Source organism: Dendropsophus ebraccatus, chromosome 10, assembly GCF_027789765.1.
Source record: "Dendropsophus ebraccatus isolate aDenEbr1 chromosome 10, aDenEbr1.pat, whole genome shotgun sequence".
Lineage (NCBI taxonomy): Eukaryota > Metazoa > Chordata > Amphibia > Anura > Hylidae > Dendropsophus > Dendropsophus ebraccatus.
This window is the reverse complement of record NC_091463.1, coordinates 13,954,614-13,975,966: the sequence shown is the minus strand read 5'-3', so window position 1 is coordinate 13,975,966 and position 21,353 is coordinate 13,954,614. Positions and strand designations below refer to the sequence as shown.

At 42.4% G+C, this 21,353-nt stretch overlaps 1 protein-coding gene across 4 annotated transcripts in view; it reads right to left on the bottom strand.

Annotated features, from left to right (window-relative positions):
* CACNA1B (calcium voltage-gated channel subunit alpha1 B) overlaps nucleotides 1-21,353 on the bottom strand; it is a 205,045-nt gene that overhangs the window by 36,945 nt on the left and 146,747 nt on the right. For all 4 annotated transcript variants that reach the window (XM_069942883.1, XM_069942880.1, XM_069942881.1 and 1 more), the window contains exons 19-31: nucleotides 20,221-21,042; nucleotides 18,491-18,672; nucleotides 16,063-16,189; nucleotides 14,738-14,867; nucleotides 12,594-12,653; nucleotides 10,528-10,634; nucleotides 4,819-4,915; nucleotides 3,933-4,093; nucleotides 3,714-3,851; nucleotides 2,967-3,168; nucleotides 2,420-2,584; nucleotides 2,189-2,299; nucleotides 544-627 (exon numbers count right to left, since the gene is read on the bottom strand). In XM_069942883.1, the coding sequence (XP_069798984.1) occupies nucleotides 544-627; nucleotides 2,189-2,299; nucleotides 2,420-2,584; nucleotides 2,967-3,168; nucleotides 3,714-3,851; nucleotides 3,933-4,093; nucleotides 4,819-4,915; nucleotides 10,528-10,634; nucleotides 12,594-12,653; nucleotides 14,738-14,867; nucleotides 16,063-16,189; nucleotides 18,491-18,672; nucleotides 20,221-21,042 (2,386 nt within the window). The remainder of the gene's footprint in view (nucleotides 1-543; nucleotides 628-2,188; nucleotides 2,300-2,419; nucleotides 2,585-2,966; nucleotides 3,169-3,713; nucleotides 3,852-3,932; nucleotides 4,094-4,818; nucleotides 4,916-10,527; nucleotides 10,635-12,593; nucleotides 12,654-14,737; nucleotides 14,868-16,062; nucleotides 16,190-18,490; nucleotides 18,673-20,220; nucleotides 21,043-21,353) is intronic.

The following is a 21,353-nucleotide window of genomic DNA, read 5'->3' as shown; positions in this document are numbered from 1 at the left end:
TCTCTATTGTTATTGAAGACCAACAATAAGTAGAACGAATAAGTCATCAGTGGGACAATCCCACACATTATGGGACCCAATGGCAAGTGATTCCTAATGGGAGCCGTCCTCTGCTGAACCCACGGCCTTGTTGTTAAAGGGGTTGTTCAGCCCTACAGAACTGCTGGCCTTGCCCAAAAATATAAGATCAATGGGCGTCTCACTTTCCTTATCCCCAGGCCCAGTTGTGTGAAGGGACTTCGGAGGCTACCATATCACCTTTCTTTATTAGACACATTTATATTATAGCTCAGTCTCATTCACTTGAGTGTCTCTAACCTATAGCAACTAAACTGCAAGCTGGGAATGAACAACTTGCCTTCACCCATCATCATTTGCCCACAAAATGGCCCCCTTTATGGTGTATCGATGACCATAAACCATAGAGAAGTCTTTCCTGGTAGGTAATACAGGGTATCTGTTACATGAGTATACTCTGGATGAACAGGACAGCTCGTGAGTCCTGTATCTGTATCTCTTTGATGTTAAATGAAATCCACTTACCGCTATCTCCGTTACTAAAATATCAGTAATACTTCCCAAGACTGTGACAAAGTCAAAGACATTCCAGGCGTCCCGTAGATAGTTCTGTGTGAGGAATCGGAGATCATTTTAGCAGGTGATTACATTCTCCAAATAAGAGATAATGCACCAAATGTGCAAAAAAAAAAGACAATTGGATTTCGGCTTTAATTTTTCTGGGTCCATTAAGAATATGAAAAAATGTAATCTTGCTGTTGGGTGCTACGAGCAATGCTTAGATTGCCTGAAATAGCTATTATGTCTGCATAGCTTCATCATCAGTTCAGCTGAAATCAGAATTTTGGGATTGTCAATCTAATAAGTCATCTTATAATATTGATAGTGGAGAACTAAGTGATGGCTATGCAAGGCCTGGTACAGAACCATTGTGCAAACCTGATATAGTACATAGGGCATCTGCCGCCTGGAATATAATATTACCATCTGGCTATAACTTTATTCTGCTAAATCAACAAAGGTCGAAGAAAAATTACAGTGCCCCGATGGCCATCAGCTGAGAATGGTTTGCCTGATCCACCATGGGTGAGAAATTATTTAGTAATCGGATGATTTTATATGTGGCTGCTAATACGCCAATACATGCTGGACAAACAATGTTGTATATGTCATTGATTTCTTGTATGTATTTTCTGAAATAATATTGTTTTTTAAAAAAAAGTTTGTAACTTTTGTAGATTACCATACACTCCACACTGCTGGATTCTGTTGGCTCAGGTTGCCATCCCTCCTCCCTCCTTTCCTGAATGCTCATCCAAGCCCAAACTAACGAAATCACAATCCACTCAGGTCATATCAGACTGGGGCTTAGATGAGCATTTAGGAAAGTAGAGAGAAGCACTGCCAACTGAGTGGTTGTATTTAGCAGTGAATTGCGCTCAGCAGCTTGCAGTGGATTGTAATAGATGCAAGCTTAGAAGACGAATGGAACAAAATCTTTAATATAAACCAATTGCACCCAAATCTATATGGAAAAGTGTTCATAGTCCGGAGCTTAGAGTAATCCTAAAACAAATCCTACCCAATAGTTGAGTTTATATGTCTCTGTCTATAAAGCAAATGTTCTAGATAAAAAGAACATACATAAAACTTTTTGCATTTTTAATTTGTTTCATACTTAAAGCATGAACTCCTTCTGCAGAACATATGTATATCCCCTTGCATCATAATCTTTGTTTTTATCATTTAAGGTCTCAAAAGTTATGACTAAACCACCCCATAAGAAATACATCCAACATATTGGCAAGTAGAGATGAGTGATGGGTTTGCGAACTCCCAAACAATCAGCATTTGACCCCGAAAGCTGGAGAAGATATGCATTAATCTTCTCCAGCTGCCGGGAATCAAATGCAGAGTGTCCAAGGTTTCGTGATCCTGAACATCCTGTAGTTTCGCTCATCTATATTGACAATTGATAAGCCCCAAATGTTTTGGTATTTTGCCGGACTGGGTGTACATCATTGTGCCTGGGTCCATCACATGACCACTAACACATCAATCTGTAGTCAGGATAATCACATGTGACACAACATGCCATTCATGGAACAAAGTTGTGGATAATCATCTAAGATCAGGCTTAGTTACACAATTCTCCTGGATGGGCTCTTACCAGAACACCAAATGCGGCAATCTTCAAGATACACTCCAATGAGAACATTGATGTGAAGATGATGTTCAAGCATTTGAGCATTTCTTCATAAGTTTCAGGTGCTCCATAGAACTAGTAGAAAACAAAACAACAGGACATAACATGACTTCATGTGGCTCAGGCATTCCTTTTTTGTGAACTTCAGATTATGGGCTTTGGTCTCGTCAAGCCGTAACTATGAGGAGGTCTTACCTTCATCATGAGGACGATAGTGTTCAAAGCAATCATCACCATAATGAAATACTCAAATGGGGGAGAAACCACGAATCGCCACATCTTGTACTGAAACGACTGCCGATTCTGGGGCATATATCGCGTTAGGGGCTTAGCACTGATAACAAAGTCTATACAGGCCCGCTGTGAGAAGAAAATACATAAAAATATTGTTGGAAAGATGGATAACAATTTTTTTTAATGTTACAATTGTAGCAGAGAAATTCCAACAACTGCAAAATATTAAGTGGTTTTCCTCTTGTTCTTTATTCTGGCAACTTTGAGAAGTTTAGACATGACACTGTGAGCTTCTTCTAACTGTATCGATGTTTATTGGTAGTCTATGCAACTTCAGGTGGAAGACGTCACTGCTATCATCATTGAAGGTTCAGGGATGCCGGAAAGCTTTAGATACACATTACCCAAATGAAGACATGCTTGATATTAGGAAATAAAGCTGCATCGGGAAGAGGATTACATTGGAAGTTCTTGTATTTTAATCCTCCCATCCCCAACCAGTTCTTACCTCATTCTTCTCCAAACTGCATTCTGACATCACCTTATCGCCTTGCTCTTGGAAGGTGATAATGATCAAAGCTACAAAGATGTTTACAAAGAAGAAAGGAAACACCACGAAATAGACCACGTAAAAGATGGACATCTCCATCCGGAATCCTGGTGTTGGTCCTTGATCCTCGTAGGTGGCGTCCACAGAGTGTTTTAAGACACTGAAATGCAAGAACAACCCTATACGTTTAGACCTCTTTACTAGCTTTTTTTCCCTCAGCCTATAGTTTATTACCATTCTATATATACATTAATGCTCCCTCACCTCCTATTCATCATCCATGATCGACTCTCTTGTTGTGCACCCAATATCCTTGATATCTACTGCCCGGATCTTCAACCATTTATTATCTCATCTACGATTTCCCTTCACCATTCTGTTTGCACCATAGTCCATCTTTACCCATTACCAGTGTTGAGTGGACTAGCCGAACTGTTGAGGTTTGACAACATTCTCCGAATCCAAAGGCTCAATTTAACTGCTGGCATCTGAAGAAGTTGGATCAAGAACTAGGGCTTCCAGGAAAACATGGATACAGCCTATACTGTACCCATGTTTTCAAGGGCTCCCTAGAGTGGCATCCAACTTCTCCAGATGCCGGGAATCAAATGCAGAGTGTTCAGGTTTGGAGAACACTACCCACTACTATTAGTATGATACAGATGTGGGAGGGACAAAGACATAAAACTAATGTCAGATACTCACTTTGGCCACCCTTCTCCGGTGGAGACAGTAAATAGAGTCAAAAGAGCCCAGAGTACATTGTCATAGTGGAATTCATATTTTTTCCACTGTCTAGCCTGAGCGCGCACATCGTCATTTTCATAGTTCAAGTATTCTCCCCTAGACAGAGAGAGAAAGTCATGAGTGCATCGAATCATTTACAATTCATGAGGTTGTATCCTGAGAACAGTCAACACCTACCTGCAGTCTTTTTCTAGATCTTTTGACTCATCTGTACAGTAGAAGAATTTGCCCTTGAAGAGCTGAACAGCGATGACGGCAAAGATGAACATAAAAAGCATGTAGACGATGAGGATGTTCAACACGTTCTTCAGAGAGTTTACCACACAGTCAAACACAGCCTGGAAAATGAACATATCGGTAATGTCAGTGAGATGTAATGTCAAGAGATTGCTAGTCAAAGAATGATGGGAACTTTAAATTGTAAATTGTAGCACTAGGTCGAATAAGGTCGCTTCGAGACAAGTATAATACTGGCAAGTTTTAGGACCCCAATTATAAAGGGACTGGCCTATTATCTAATGTACATGGTGGCGTCCCAACTCATGGGACTTATACAATTTTACCCATTATATAGACTTGCAAGACTGAGCAGGTGGTGGTGGTCGTGGGGTCGGAAGGAACAGCTTGTTCAGCCAACAGTTATTGAAGGTGCATAAAAGAGTTATTTAATCTTATAAAACTGATGGCCTATATTCAGTGTGGGCCATCAATTCTGGATCACTAGGAGGTCTGGCTCATTGTAATGACCGTACTAGTAGTAAGGCAATGACAATATGGGTACTGGCGAAACTTAAAGAGATTACAGCAAGCAGGGGAGCGCCATGGCCCCTTCAGACAGATGATTGGTGGGGGTTCCAGGAGCTGCACCCTCACCAATCTGATGTTGATGTCGCTACTGGAGGCTGTATCACCTAGCGTATTCTAGGACAATCTTTAAAGGCACTTTCTAATTCCAGTCCAGATCACATAAACCTACCAGCAAAGTCTAAAACGCATTGAATGGTTGCTACAGGTTAAAAATATCTACAATGGTTATAATATCCAATATCATATCAAGGCAAACCTTTAACTTGGGCAGCCTCTTGATGGTCTTCAGTGGACGCAAAACACGGAGGACCCGCAGGGATTTGATAGTGTTCAGATCTTTTCCTTTGTTCCCTCTACAGAGCACACACACAGAAGTAGAATCAGCATACAAAGGAAAGGAAGGGCCCCCAAACCAGTGACATCCCGAAGGAGTGGTATTCCTCGTTCTCTTCTCTTGAAGAGATCTGCTTCGGTTCATGAATGAATTATGCATCAGGGTCATCTTATTTAGCCAATCATTATTACTTATAATACAGAGGACCAGGATAAAAAAAAAACAAAAAACGACATGACAAGAGATCTATTGTCCATATCGATATTGATAAACTCATTGGGTCATGGTGGAGGCCATTGGAGTCATAATTAAAACCCTTACCATAGGCAAAAATGGAACTGCTATCTTAAAACTGGACAAACCATTCAGTCCAATACTGTAATTACTTGGCAATATAGGCCATGTCTACGGCATTATTCTGGTCAGCCAACAACAGCTCCCCAGCTTAGTTCTAAAAGTAATTAAAGTCCTGGTTCTGGGTTTCTATGGAAGCTGCAAGTCTTTGAATGAAGACCCAAAGGGTCTTCTTAAGCAAACCTTGTGGTAACCTAAGTTGGGTTAAATAGGACCCTGGGAGGGGGCCACATTATGGCTATCTAATATCGGACTAGGCTAGTCTAAGTACAAAAATGTACTCAAATTGGAGTCTTTTGGGCAGTGCTAACATTTATGGATTAGCCACGCACCATTTTTGTACTTAGACTAGCCTTATTCCCACGGGCCCCTACTTGGGAGCATCCTGTTTGGGCTATTCTAGTTGGCTTGCAGCCCTGCACTCTCCACCGAAGCGCCATACCCTGGCATCTTCTAAAGACCTGGTACCCATTTGGGTGATATGCATAAAGCCCAAGGGGCTGGAAGGTGAGCACCCCATCAGCACCTTGCATTTTTAACTGACTTGTTTGTACGGTATCACACGAGGCGCTGCTGCCTGGCTTTTTTCTCTCTCCCTTGTCTAATATCGGACTAGGACGAAGACCTGAAGTGGCAACTGTGGCAAATGGTCTTTGGTCCTCAGCATCTTCACATCAGCGTCTATAGATGATATATTTTAAGACAGCTCTTGGAAAATTCTGTTTCTTCTTATGGAGACCACCTGGGAGCATAACAGGCAATGCACCTTGGGAAATATGTAAATTAGCTGAAGAAAGATAACTGTTTTTCGGGTGCCACCTATAGGTAGCTTTCATAGTAATCAATGTCTGACCTAGTAAAGAACCCTAAAACATGACATTTTAGGAAAGCCAGGGTCACCTCCAATAGGAAGACTCTGTAGACAGCTGTTTTGGGGTTCATTGGTACAGAGCAGGGTGCTGGTTGGCTGGGTGAAAAGCCTTTGACTTATAATAGCATATAAGAAAAATGCATACCATAATAATATTTGTAATAGTTGTATCTCATCTATATAACACCTTCCTCTGTATTATAAGAATACATGCTGTTGGCTAGAGGTATATGCTGGAGCAATGGCGAGTAGGGAGGCAGCAGGCCAGGATTAAAGGATTTCCTTACTTCTGGATACCATTTAGTCCTGGCACTGCTGACTTGTTTTAGGTTAAATACCATGAATATTCTTATTAGTTGTTAACCAAAACCTGATTTCCAGGTTTACCCGTGCTGATCCACAGCATACAGGGGTCTTTCCCCCCAATGCACAACATGCGGTACACATGCGTATCCTGGTTATACATGCAGACCTGTTATAAGTAATACCATGTGCCGGATTGGACAACAGAAACAGAGCTCAATTATATGAGGCTGCTTGCTTTGACAATAACAAAACATCCCATAAAGCTGGGATCTGGTGACTATATGGATGCAGTCCCTACAGAATGTACACATATACCCATACAGCAGCGTCTATGGAGCCAGGTTATGTAGACAGTACAACCATATAGACTACTGTGCAGATATCTATGTGTAATCGATCACAGTGAGTCCACATGACAAGTGATCCCATTGTCAGCCCATTGGGTAAAAGTGCTCTTTGATCAATACTCGTGGGCTGACAAGTGACAAGTTCACTTTAAACTATTATGGTGTAATATAGGGCTATTAAAGGATATCTGTCAGCTCTATATCACATTCTAGTGTTAAGGAGGCGTTGCTGATCCAAAGCATGCCGGCCTCCTCCCTCCACCACCCTCTCTGCTTAGACTGATTGACGTACAGGGCTCAGTGCTGGCAGCCAGGTCCTGTATATGAAGCATGCAGGGCACACGAGGGTCACCGCTCAGCAAGGCCTCCTTGACACTTGAGCTCTAAGTATGATGTAGAGTTCACAAATTCCAGTTAAGGACTCTGGTAATAGACTGTAACCCAATAGACATGACTAGAGTGTGACCATCACAGCACAGGTATAACAGGTCATCAGAGTGGAATGACGGAGAAGAGGGTGCAGTCCAGGGTGGCCCCTCTTACGATACAATTATATTGTATTTCTTGTTAGTCGGGGCTGAATGAGGTAAGTGCATGGGTGGGTTACTATATGCAGAGAACATGCCTTGGACCCTGTTATAGAGAAATGACAGGTGGATTTGCACTCAACATTCATGGAGGCTTATGCAAAATTGGTGCAAAGGAGAAAAGATGTTGTAACAGAGCAACCACTCTATGGATAAGATACCTAAAGCTAAGAGCGAACAGAGTTTGTGTAGTATGTTGGCACACAGAGTTTGTGTAGTATATTGGCACACAGAGTTTGTGTAGTATGTTGGCACACAGAGTTTGTGTAGTATATTGGCACACAGAGTTTGTGTAGTATATTGGCACACAGAGTTTGTGTAGTATGCTGGGATACAGAGTTTGTGTAGTATATTGGCACACAGAGTTTGTGTAGTATGCTGGGATACAGAGTTTGTGTAGTATGTCGGGAAAAGCTACTGGTATAGAGAGTGCCCATTGTCCGGCCAACACTACAAGAAAGTGCGGCAGATCTTCTTATACAGATACACCATGGACAGTAAATATTATTACACTGGACACCCTATGGGTAGGACATATATACATGCTGAGTGTATACATGATTGTAGTGTATACAAAGCCTAAACCCTGCACCTCCTTCTATTACTACTGGTCTTTCCCAAGTCACAGCACCATGGAGCTATAAGACGTTGGATGTTAAAGGCTTTGTAGCATTATGTCAGGGGACGCCGAGCCAATAGACATGGTACCCATAAAGAGACTCCCTTGCTCTGGAGGTCTTGACCCATGGTCTTGACCCATTCAGTCCAAAGGGAACCCTGTAATACCTAATTTCTCCTGAGGTGGTGCTGTAGGGAAGGTGAATGCTTCCATATTAATACCCATATTACATTATCTGGGGTAGTGATGCCCATGTAGCCGGCTACTGAGTGTTGGGACTCTATGAGCCTTGATTGCTTCTGATTTTGAGAAGGTTGAAATGGTAGAGAGAGGATCAGATGGTATCATTCCAATGACTCTAGGTTATAAGACTATGTGGACACATACAGGAAGCTCTGTATGCGTCGGGGGGGGGAAAAAAAAAAAAGAAATTGAATTTACCCAACAAAACTCCTAGAGAGGAAAAGAGAGAATCCAGCGACAAGGAGACAAAGAGAGAGCTTATAATCAGTGACATACACAGCAGCACAGAGTGCTTACAGCAAAAACACATATCTACAAATACATACTCAATTATATCTGCCTAGTAATGTAAGGAAGCAGGATAAATCACCGCCCAGGAGTCTGGGAAAGCTGGTTGGTAACCATTGTAGCTGTACTGGTGGCCATATTGGTTGTCACCCAGCTTTCATAGTTAGACTCTATTGTTGATGTTATTCAAGGAACCGTCCGTACAAAGCTGATCGATACCTAATGCAGGACGCAGGGTCTAAAGCAGTGGTGGGGAACCTTGGCTCTTCAGCTGTTGCAAAACGATCCATCATGGACAGCTAAACCATGATGGGAGTTGTAGTTTTGCAACAGCTGGAGAGCCAAGGTTCCCCACCCCTGGTCTAAAGGGTGAGTGCATGACACTTGTAGTCTTCCAGTGGTCATCTATGTGTCATGCCCCGCCCCTGTGTTGGCTCTGCAGTAGGGATGACACAGCATGTAAAGATTGCTAAGAGTGTTCCTTTAAAGGGGTTATCCAGTGCTACAAAAACATGGCCACTTTTGCACCACTCTTGTCTCCAGATTAGGTGGGGTTTAAAAATCAGTTCCATTGAAGTAAACTGGATACAAGAGTGGTGCCAAACTGGTAATGTTTTTATAGCGCTGGATAACCCCTTTAAGGGTATGTTCACACTAACCGGATCGGCAGCTTAGTTTCTGCTGCGGATCCGCAGCAGATTTCATTTAAATGTCTGAACACAGCATCAAATCTATACCATCAAAATCTGCTGCAAATCTGCTGCGGATCCTGTAGGTGTGAATGCACCCTTAGTGAATAATACACTAAACTATTATAGCACACAGCTATAACTTGACATAGTGATATAATGGACACATAGAAAAAAAATAAAATGATATACATAGAGACATGGGAGCAGGCCGATCAGGGGATCACCCATGGGGCCTCATTCTCTCTATTTGTTGTCAGTGAATGGGAACACGATTGGTTGTTTTTAGAGTTTATGTTTGTATCCGATTGTTTAGAATCTAAATACATCAGCCATTGTTTCTCAAACAACGGCCGAACAAAATTGACAGTTTACAGTGTGGCTGTCTTGTGGCCGTAGTGTGACTGAGAATCAATGTTTAATTGATACAGCCTGCACAATTTGATGTATTTAAATAATGTTTCTGCGGCCATTTGGCAGTATCGGACTCAGAAACATGTAAAACAGCAGCCGTTGTTTGACATGGCAAAAACAATGGCCATGTCAAAAAAAAGCCACTGTTTTTACATAATGTGAACATAGCCTTAGGATGGGGAATTTGCATGGCTGGGTTCACAAATGGCAGTAAAGCGTAATTAAAGGGGAACTCTCAGCAGGTTAGACGAATGTAACCTGATGATAGCCCCCTATTGTGCACGGGGAGCTGAGGAGGATGCTATGTCTCTTATCTTCCTTCTCAGCGCTTTTTCCGTGTTGTTAGCAATTTATTCCTCGGTCCAAAGCACTGTTAGGAGCCCTGCCCCCCCATAGCACCAATCCAGCCCGCCCACATCATCGATTAACATTAGATGGATTGGGCCGGCTTGCTCTTTGGAGGCAGGGAAGTGCTCCTAACGGTGCTCCGAGCCGTGGGCTCAACTACCAACTGCACAGGAACGGGGCCGAGGAGGAAGGTAAGAGACATACCTCCATCCTCAGCGCCCTATGCACAAAAGGGGGCTATCAGCAGGTTTGGTTCTATAGTGAACACAGCTTTTAGGCCTGGTGTGTCAGTAGAATATGTGCTCTGTGCTGGTGATTATAGGAGCAAATAAAATGTATCGCCTCCTATTATTGACACAGTTTAATATTCTGAAACCATAAGTGAATCTGTGGAAATTCTCCCTGATGTGCAGCAGATACGGCTGGTAAGGAGATCTGGTCGTCAGCACATTTCCAAGCATTAGCTCATCTCAAGCGGCTGTGATACCATCCATAACATAGGTAAGCGTCTGCCATCTTTGCTACATTTCTGACTGAAAATGGAAATAGGACATAAAATACTTACGAGAAGGCGAACGCCACTAGCGCACCACTGACGACGATAAAGTCTAGAATATTCCACAGATCCCGAAAATAGGAGCCAGAGTGAAGGAGCAGACCCAGGTCTATCATCTGCAGGGGGAGAAACAGACGGCACTGCAGTAACTGGACATCTGAGGTGCGGAGTGTCAGGACATGCTGAGGTTTGTAGTTGTGCAACCGCGCATGCATCAAAGAAAGTATCAGTGTGTGTGTGTGTGTGTGGTGGTGGGGGGGGGGGTCCTGAATGTGTGACTACAGTTCTGGTAGGGACTGGGATTTAGGACCCTCGCTGTTGTCTGGATTGTGACACCAGATATTATTGGATGTAACTGCAGTTAGTTCTCGGTACAATCTCACCAATTTTATTAAACATTATTAGGGGAATTGACTAAGACCAATGGTTCATACGCTGGCTGTATATGAGCACTGTCATTACTGTCATATCAAATGTTTTATAGGTTGGGGCCATTATCAAAGTTTCAGTAAACCTCTTTTTCTCCAGGCTTACAAAAACATGGCTCCTGTCTTCCAGAAACAGCACCACTCTTCTCCTTAGTTTAGGTGTTGGGGGGTTTGCAGCTCAGTTCCATTGAAGTAAAAGGAGCTGAACTGTAATACCTCACAGAACCCGAGGAAAGGGGTGGCGCTGTTTTTGCAAGAGAGTAGCTGTACTTTTTAAAATCTTGAATAACCAGGCACAGCCGCTACCCTGTGAGCAGAGCCACCTGCTTCCAGCCCCGTTCACAGCCCTAAAGAACCAACAGGGGCAACCCATCAGTCAGTGATCCTAAGGACTGGCCATTATTCAATTTGTTTCAAAAAATTCTGTGTTTGCTGTGATAAGAATCTGTTTGCTGTCAGTGAGTGAGATCATATGGGTTCACATCCAATGGCTTCATACTTGTGATGAGGGAACTTCCCGAACATTCGGGGTCCCCTGGACCCATATGGTCATTTGACTTCCGCTGCCTGGAGAAGTCTGATGCAGTCCTAAGGTTTTCAGGAATACATAGATACAACCTATGGCCTATGGCTGTATCCATGTTTTCCAGGACTCCATCGGGCTGCATCCAACTTCTCCAAGCAACTGGCGACCATTCCAGTTTGGATGACCTGAATATTCAGTAAGTTTGCTCACCACTACTGCTAACCAGTCTGCTACTACTGTATCCAGTCCATACAACGCCCCCCGGCGTCAGTGTACCCATATGTTTCAATAGACTAAACGCAGTCTGCAGGTGAATAAATAGGTAGTTGATCATGGACTAAATACGGTTCTGCCTGTCTGTTAACCTGAACATAGGCCACCTATCTGATGTGGACACACATAGCCTACAAAGAGATCTGTATGTAGACTGGATACAATTGCAGCAAACACTCAGCTGTGCAGAGTATCATCTGTACATGCTCTCCGCTACTGAACAAGTGAAGGATTGCAATGGCAAATCCATAATAACAATCCCATTATAGGGATGGTTACTCCTACATTTCCCTATACGTCCACACAACACCTCTCATTCCTAATGGGCCGTCACCGGGATGATAATGAATATGGCCGCCATGTTTATGATCTTTAAGCCAATATTCATAGAACACTGAAATTACCGATGGGCTCATAAATAATTCATGTGTAATTACAGCTGATCCCGACTATTTTTTGCACTGCGATATGTGGATGGCGGTCCGTGAACAGCATAGCATACATGTGATTACTTTACACCATGCGATGAGGTCACCCGTCTCCGCAATGTACAAGTTTCTAAACTCTGAGTAATATGTGAAGACATCTGTGTATTTTATTTAGAGACATGTGGAGTAATGGACTCCGGGGAATGAGAGTGTGGAGAGAATGGTAATTCTGTGATGACGGGGAAGGCTGAGGAATACACGGAGGTGGCCGTGCGCTGTCTCTATATACTATCAGTCTTAAAGTGATCAGAAAAGACGCCGAATCCATATAAACATACCGTATAATAATGGTCGAGTAACACAACAGGCGTCAAAAGAGTCTTATCCATCTACATAAACAACGTCTGAGACGCGTCTTACCTTGATCACCATCTCGAAGGTGAAAACCCCAGTGAAGATGTAATCCATGTATTTAAGGACCTGAAATCAGGACAGGGAAAGGGAACAGTCACATTTTGCCTGCATGGAGTATTATACAACGGCCATTGTTTTAAAATAATGGCTTTTATACATTGGCATTAAATGACGGCCATCCACTTAATTTCAACTGTGTTTTCTATCCACTCCTGGTTTTGGTTGAAAAATACTGTGTATGAACATAGCCTTATAGTAGTTAAATACTAGTACATAGGAAGCAGTATTAGGCAATGTTCACACAACGTAAGGGACCGGCCGGATGATCTTTCCTGCCGCAGTGTTCTGATCAGCGTGCGCTTCACACAGCACACAATGAAGCAAGCGGCCGGAGCCGCTCGCTTCATTGTGTGAACTGACAGGGTTTCCTACGGCCACAATTCACTGAATTGCAGCCGCAGAAAACTGACATGTCAGTTATGTTGCGGGGCAACAGGCAATGTTCACAGGCGCATAAAGTATGGCCATTGTTGCGCCGTACTTATACGTAGTGTGAACATAGCCTTATAGTAGTTATATTCTTTAATATAGGAGCAGTATTATAGTAGTTATATTCTTGTATATAGGAGCAGTATTATAGTAGCTATATTCCTGTATATAGGGGGCAGTATTATAGTAGTTATATTCTTGTATATAGGAGGCAGTATTATAGTAGTTATATTCTTGTATATAGGGAGCAGTATTATAGTAGTTACAGTATATTCTTTAATATGGGAGCAGTATTATAGTAGTTATATTCTTGTATATAGGGACAGCATTATAGTAGTTATATTCTTGTATATAGGAGGCAGTATTATAGTAGTTATATTCTTGTATATAGGGAGCAGTATTATAGTAGTTACAGTATATTCTTTAATATGGGAGCAGTATTATAGTAGTTATATTCTTGTATATAGGGACAGCATTATAGTAGTTATATTCTTGTATATAGGAGGCAGTATTATAGTAGTTACAGTATATTCTTTAATATAGGAGCAGTATTATAGTAGTTATATTCTTGTATATAGGGACAGCATTATAGTAGTTATATTCCTGTATATAGGGGGCAGTATTATAGTAGTTATATTCTTGTATATAGGGACAGTATTATAGTAGTTATATTCTTGTATATAGGAGGCAGTATTATAGTAGTTACAGTATATTCTTTAATATAGGAGCAGTATTATAGTAGTTATATTCTTGTATATAGGGACAGCATTATAGTAGTTATATTCCTGTATATAGGAGGCAGTATTATAGTAGTTATATTCTTGTATATAGGAGGCAGTATTATAGTAGTTATATTCCTGTATATAGGAGAAGTACTATAGTAGTTATATTCTTGTATATAGGAGCAGTATTATAGTAGTTATATTCTTGTATATAGGAGCAGTATTATAGTAGTTATATCCTTGTATATAGGAGCAGTATTATAGTAGTTATATTCTTGTATATAGGAGGCAGTATTATAGCAGTTGTATTCCTATATATAGGAGGCAGTATTATAGTAGTTATATTCTTGTATATAGGAGCAGTATTATAGTAGTTATATTCCTGTATATAGGGTCAGTATTATAGTAGTTATATTCCTGTAAATAGGAGAAGTATTATAGTAGTTATATTCTTGTATATAGAAGCAGTATTATAGTAGTTATATTCCTGTATATAGGAGAAGTATTAGGCTATGTTCACACAACGTATGTTTTGTATAAATCATGGCCATTGCTGCAATTTGCCGGGGTATATACACATAGTATACGTTCCGGCCTGTATTCTGTCTGGCCGCACGAAAAACTGATAAGTCAGTTTTCTGCGGCCGCTATTCATTGAATAGCAGCCACAGAGAATCTGACAGTTCACATAATGGAGCGTGTGGCTCCGGTCGCACGCTTCATTGTGTGCAGCAGTGAGTTGGGATGCCGGCGCATACGGATGGGCCCATATCTGAATTTACCAGAAATGAAGATCATCTGGCTGCAGTACTGGCCAGGATGATCTTCAGTAACAGTCACAGAACAGCCGGTTTTATAAGTAGTGTGAACCCGGCCTTATAGTAGTTATATTCTTGTATATAGTTGGCCTTGTGTCTTATCCTTTAGAAGTCTACTTACATCATTACGAGGGGCATCAGCCTGAACTGGATCCTCAGCCGCCAGTGCAATGCTGCTCAGTGCAATCACCACCAATATAACCATTTCAAAGTAGCGCATATTCACTATGTAATGACACAAGCGACGAACTCTGCCAGAACACAACAAAAAATATATGAATACAATGACATTCATGTGACTTTTTCAGCACAGCTCTGATGAGGCTATAGGAAGACATTACTGCTCAGCATATACAGCCAGAATTCTGCTCTCAATGATGATGACATGTAACGCACCAACATCTCATCGTCCTTGGATTGTTTCTCAGAATTAATAAATTATAATGATAAAGCTCTTTCTAGGAAACACTATTTTGTTGTCTAACAACAATGGACACTTTTCAGGTCCCAGTACATTGACTGTAGGGCTCTACAATAATGACACGTTGGCAAGTGGGGTTGTAGAACAATAAGACACTGATACTTGGGGACCTGGGATAAGAACACTGGGGGTTTTAGAATGACAATTTGCTGAAACTTCGGGTCTACTTTGGATTCTAGAACAATGAACAAAGGTAATAAAATGTGGGGATATAAAACATTAAAGGAACCAATCAGCCCAATTGAGCTGATATGGTTCCCAGGAGAGCTGTATAAAGCTCCGTCCGCAGCCGTAGAATGAGTTTTATACCGGAGAAAAAAAGAGTTTTATTCTCCGGCCGCGTGACAGACACGAGCGGGGAAGTAGTCATCTGGGAGGTTCCCCGCCTGTATCTAGTCACCGCACTCTGCCTTTCAGCACGCTTCGCAGGATGATTGACAGGCAGAAAGGCCAGTAATGGACCTCTCTGTCTGTCAATCATCCCCTCTGAGCGCACTGACAGGCAGAGTGCGGTGACTAGATACGGGCGGGGAGCCGCCTAGATGACTACTTCCCCGCTCGTGTCTGTCACGCAGCCGGAGAATAAAACTCTTCTTTTTCCGGTATAAAGCTCATGTTGCGGCCGCGGCCGGTACCTGCCGCGGCTGCTGCAGGAGCTTTATACAGCGCTCCTGGGAACCATATCAGTTGGGCTGATTGGTTCCCTTTAAAACAAGGACATTTGGGGTTTCAGAACATGGAAATAACACACCTAGAGTAATAAAACAATTGGGGGAGATTTATCAAACATGGTGTAAAGTGAAACTGGCTCAGTTGCCCCTAGCAACCAATCAGATTCCACCTTTCATTTTCCAAAGAGTCTGTGAGGAATGAAAAGTGGAATCTGATTGGTTGCTAGGGGCAACTGAGCCAGTTTAACTTTACACCATGTTTGATAAATCTCTTCCTTGGTTTCTAGTACGTACGGGTTGGTGGAGCTAAAGATGAACATAGAACTGTAGGGCAGGATTTGCTTTGGTCCGTTCTTCGTCAGGTCTTCTGCCTCCATCTCCTTTTTCTCTTCAGATTTCACCTCAAATTCTACATTATTTACTAAAAGAAAACAAGTCGTGTGATAAAGTTAAAGGGACAGTAAGTCAAGAGATAAGAAAAAAAGACAACATAGCCATGTTGACGTCAGTTTATATGGTCTTTGCCTTGGAAAAAAACTGGACAACAACTCCTCCATTTTGATCGGGGAATAAGTAAAAGCACACATGTTCAACAAGCGTCGGGCAAATGATCTTTGGTTGCCACTTATCTCCCCTGGCTTCTCTGTATACCTGAGCATTCAGCCTGGAGAAGGGAGGAGTAAGCTACAGGTGGACAGGTTTGGTGCTGGCTAGAGATGAGCTCAACTCAAGCATGCTCCAGTCCAAAGAAGTTGGATGCATCCCTAGGGAGTCAAAACATGGATACATGACTGTAGATTCCTCCTGTAGATTGGCCATGTAATAGGGCCCTTAGGGCTGCATCCAATTCCTTCAGTCACAGGTATTCAAATGTCGAATGATCGAAGTAGAGCATGCTCGGGTTGCTCTCATCTCTGGGACTGGCCTCTCCCTCAAAGAAAAAAAAAGCTGCAAAAATCCATCACAACCAACGTTATCTATTGGCGAAAACCTGGGTGGCCCCCATACACCCTTTAATACATGTAACCCACACAGCCCTTTAGATTATAAGTCACGAGATGTCCAGGACAGAGATTTAAGATCTCCAAGGATGCTGGAGACTCCAGGTTTTCACATGGCTCAAAACATTACCAAAAACGTTGGTAGGACTTCTGTTTTCCTAAATATATAGATGACTTTGGTGGTTGTAGGAAGCTGCATTTAATAGACTATGATTTGCTTAGTTTTATTTTATAGTCACTTAGACTGGGGAAACAAATACTCTATGTGCCAAAGGTGCCAGGACTTGATGCCAGAAGCTCTTTAGTCTCGAAATCACTCAATAAAATTTCACCTTTTATGACCAATGCACATTCTTCTGTGAAGTATAAAGTCTATAAGAAAAGCCTTAAACTGAAACTATTACCTTCAAGGTAGCATTTCCCTGGTTTCAATTGTAGAGAATTTATGTTTCTACTTCATTTTCATCAGAATGATGCCAATATATTACAGGAAAATATATTGGACGCTGAAGTTCAGCTGGCCATCCATGTCCCCCCAGATTACCAGAATGAGGAGGCCTCAGCACTAGGAATGGCATGGCACCATTATTCACAGGCCATATGGTTGACTGCTGTTGTGGGCCCAACCAGAAATACTGGTAAACTTCGGTACATTTCGGTTTGCTATTTACTTTTTACATATTTACATATTTGTGAAAAATATAGCTCGGTGGGGGTCCAACTCCTAGCTAGAGTTGAGTGAATTTGCCGAAGTTCGGCTTCGTATGAACCTGGACTATCGGCTTCTGATTCCCGCTGTCTGCAGCCTCCATAAACAGGGTGGATACAGCGGAAGAAGAACTGTATTACAGCCTATGCCAATGTCTGTATCCCAGTTTTCCAGACAGTCCATAAGACTGTATCCACCCTGTTCACGGAGGCTGCAGACAGCGGGAATCAGAAGCCGATAGTTCAGGTTCATACGAACCCAAACTTTGGCAAATTCGCTCATCTCTACTCCTAGCCCCCTCCTTCCCTTTTATGAGTTATGCCAATAACTGCATAGACTGCCACTATTCAGTTTCGAATAGGAAGGGAGCTCAGATTTGCACTACGTTGACAAACGGTGGTGATCACCCTGTCTATGTACATCAATAGAGTCTACTGATTGCCAAGTGGGCATCACAATGGGCTTCAATGGGGCATGAACCTGAGCGAGTTTTGAGAATATAGCGGTGGTGACCACCCAGCTGGCAGTCTAGGCACTTGTTAACATATTGGTTGCCCAAACTCAGAGAACTAATGGGGAGAACATGGTGCAATAAAAAAAAATACAGCATACAAATCCGTGGAGCGTCAGCACAGCTGGAAATTTTTGAAGAGGTCATAGGTTTCCCTTAATATGGTGAATGTCATTAGGGTAGTACCCCTAAGAAATTTAGTTTGGCTTGTACCTCTAAGTACTAACCTCATGAAGATATCACAGGTATAAACAATGGACAAATTATATTTTGTATCGCCAATTAAAAATATTAAATTCCCTTTGACAACCCAATATAAATAGCTATGTGTGTAAATAAACGCTTTAGAGCTTGGCAGGCGCACTTTATGCATTAACCTTTAAACCTTTACTGATGTGCCTGATGTTAAAGACGTCTCTAAATTAAAGGCTTGGCACAGCAGTGGCACTGGTGCCAGCCCTTGCCAGAAACCACAGCACTAAGCATGGGGCCTGTTCTTACTTGGTATGACGGCACTTTCTCCGGGCGGTGCGGTGATGGTTACCGGTATATTAACCATGCTGGACCGATCTGCATGGGGCAGGAACATCCTGTTCACATTTTTCTCATTATCAGCATCTTCTGGCTGCTCTGGCAACTGTTGGAGCCCCCCGATGGGAACGTCTGCCTCGTTACGGTGGTCCCTGCAGTCAAATATCTGTTATTAACATGGCTTCCAATGGTATGAATATTGGAGAGATGGCAAAAAAGCATAATATGGCACTGAGCTTTAATAACTTAAGTGATATTACCATAAGAAATCTTACACATGCTGGGAGGAAGACTGAAAATGTAAGAGCAATGGATACCAAGTGAAGTACAATTTACTATGCTCATTCAGTCACTGCCAGTATACTATAGTTTACTAGACTACTTTGAACACCAACATGTGGGATAGTAACCTTGTCGTCCTCAAGCTGGTCATAGACAGGAGATGTCTTATATGTACTGTACCCTGATATCCAGGAAAAATGGATCAGGCTCAATATACATAGTACAAGGTCTCTGCTACAGTATGTGCTTGATTCCATTAGACCATGGTGGCCCCCTTTTAGTCTAAGATCAAAGGTGACCATACATTTATAGCTGGGTTCACACCTGCGTTTGTCTTCTCTGCCTACTTTCCACTACTGACCTACATGATGGGTTAGTTCTATATCCGTTCATCTCAGTTTCTGTTCCAATGATGGAAAATGATACATCTATTAAAATGTTTACATTGAAGTCTATGGTGACGGACGTAAGCGGCCACCGTTAGTCATGGACTCTGTGAGTATTCTATCCCAACTGACGGGAATCCTGTAATTTTCTGCAAACAACTGTCTGTAATCAATATCCATTATCACTGAGTGACTGAACTTAATGTGCCGTCTATTTGTACTCCTTGCCCAGGCTCTTTACACCCTCAGCAATAATCCTTCTCTGTTCCCACTGACTTCAGTTATCACCTCTGCTTCCAGTGTGCGCTTATATAATCCTCAGCAAAAAGCTATTCTCACTTGGCTACGACCTGCAACAACTTATTTCCACGTCTGAATGTATACTCATCATCCTTATGTACTCTGTACACATTGCTAGGACTTATAGTTATGCTCCGTGAGTAAACTCATCGCATTACAACCGCCTAGACAATTTTGACCTTTATGAGAATACTGTCGATATCCAGTATAAGGCCATGTTCACACAACGTAAGATTAGTATTAATCACGGCTTCTGTTGCCAATTTGCAACACAGCCGCAGAGAACCTATCAGTTCACACAATGGAGCGTGCGGCTCCAGCCGCACACTCCATTGTGTGCAGCGGGGAATTCGGATGCGGGCGCATCAGTGTGTTCAAATTCATTCATTAGTGAAGATAATCCGGCCAGTACTGCAGTACCGGCTGGATGATCTTCTGTAACACTGGCTGTTCTGTGATACGGCCGGGTCACAGAACGGCAGGTGTTATACGTAATGTGAACATGGCCTCATAGTGTTTCGGCCATTCTGGTATTTTACACAGTCCTATATTGAATTGAAACATCACTTGAACATGAAAAGTCACTCGAAAGTGAAACTTCTTGTCACTGGTTATGGTCATACCATGTCACTGTGTACACACAGACAGGATACTGTATCATGTATGTCAGTTTAAACCAGTCTCTCTTGTATATAGATGTTTACAAAAATGCCCCAAAAACAATGGCCTTACCTCAGCCTGTGGTTGCGATGTTCTTTGTCTCCTGGTTCTCCCTCTTTGTTTTCCTTTTTCTCTTCTGTATCATATGTAGAAAGTGCTTTGTGCCTGTTCCGATGTCTTGACCGTGGAATCTCCTCTCCATTTTCTCCCACTCGAGTTGTACCATCGCCGTCCCTGTTACCAGACCTGGATCCGCCTCCTCTATGTCTTGACTTTCTTTCTCCTTTACTACCAGAAGGAGGTTGCCCGTTGCCTTCTTTCCCTTGTCTCTCGGCAGAATGTCGATGCGTACGGTGTCTTCTATGTTCTCTTTCTGTACCCTCTTCTGGAGAGGCCCTTCGATGGTGTCTTTTAACTCTTTCCTGACTCCGGTTCCGTTCTCCTCTTCCACCTTCTTTACCACCTTCCCCTTCTTTGCTACGACTTCTGTGCTGTCGATGACGTTCATCTCTATCATTGCTGCCAGAATCACCATTGTGATTTCCATTTTCTCGACCACCACCGTTGGTTTCGGTAGTTCCCCTATCTCTGTGCCGATGTTTTCGTGGTACTTGTTCTGTAGTCCCTTCAGTACCTGGCTCTGTTTCATTTGGCGGTAGTGCGTCTGGGCTGCCATCTTTTGTCTCTGTGGAATCCTGAGGCTCAACCAACAATGGCCGATCCATGTGACTCTTCATATCAGGCCTTAGACGTAGCGTGGTTGCATACCTCAGTCGATCTTCAGGTTCCAACTCGCTGTACAGGGCTTCACAACTGGCACGGAAGTTATGCATACGGATCTGGGTGGTTCGCTGCTCCCACACTGACCGACATTTGGTTGAGTTTTGCTGTTTACTAAAGGGAGGAAAGGAAGTTATGCATCGAAACACAAGCAATGCATACCCTCAAGTCAAAAGGAGAATGTAGGGGTGGATGAATGCAAAACCAGTGTAGCCAAAGAAAATCAATAAAAACATGGATTTAGAGAATGTTAAAGTAGTATTACGATGATTGCATCGATTAGTAATGATGATCACATTAAGAAATTAGGAGCAAAAATTAATGTAGAAAACAATGGATGAGGTTGCATAAATTAAAACCAGAATGGAAATGAGGAAGTCATTCATGGGTGTGGGTTAGGACTGTAGGCAAGGAGGGATGGCAGG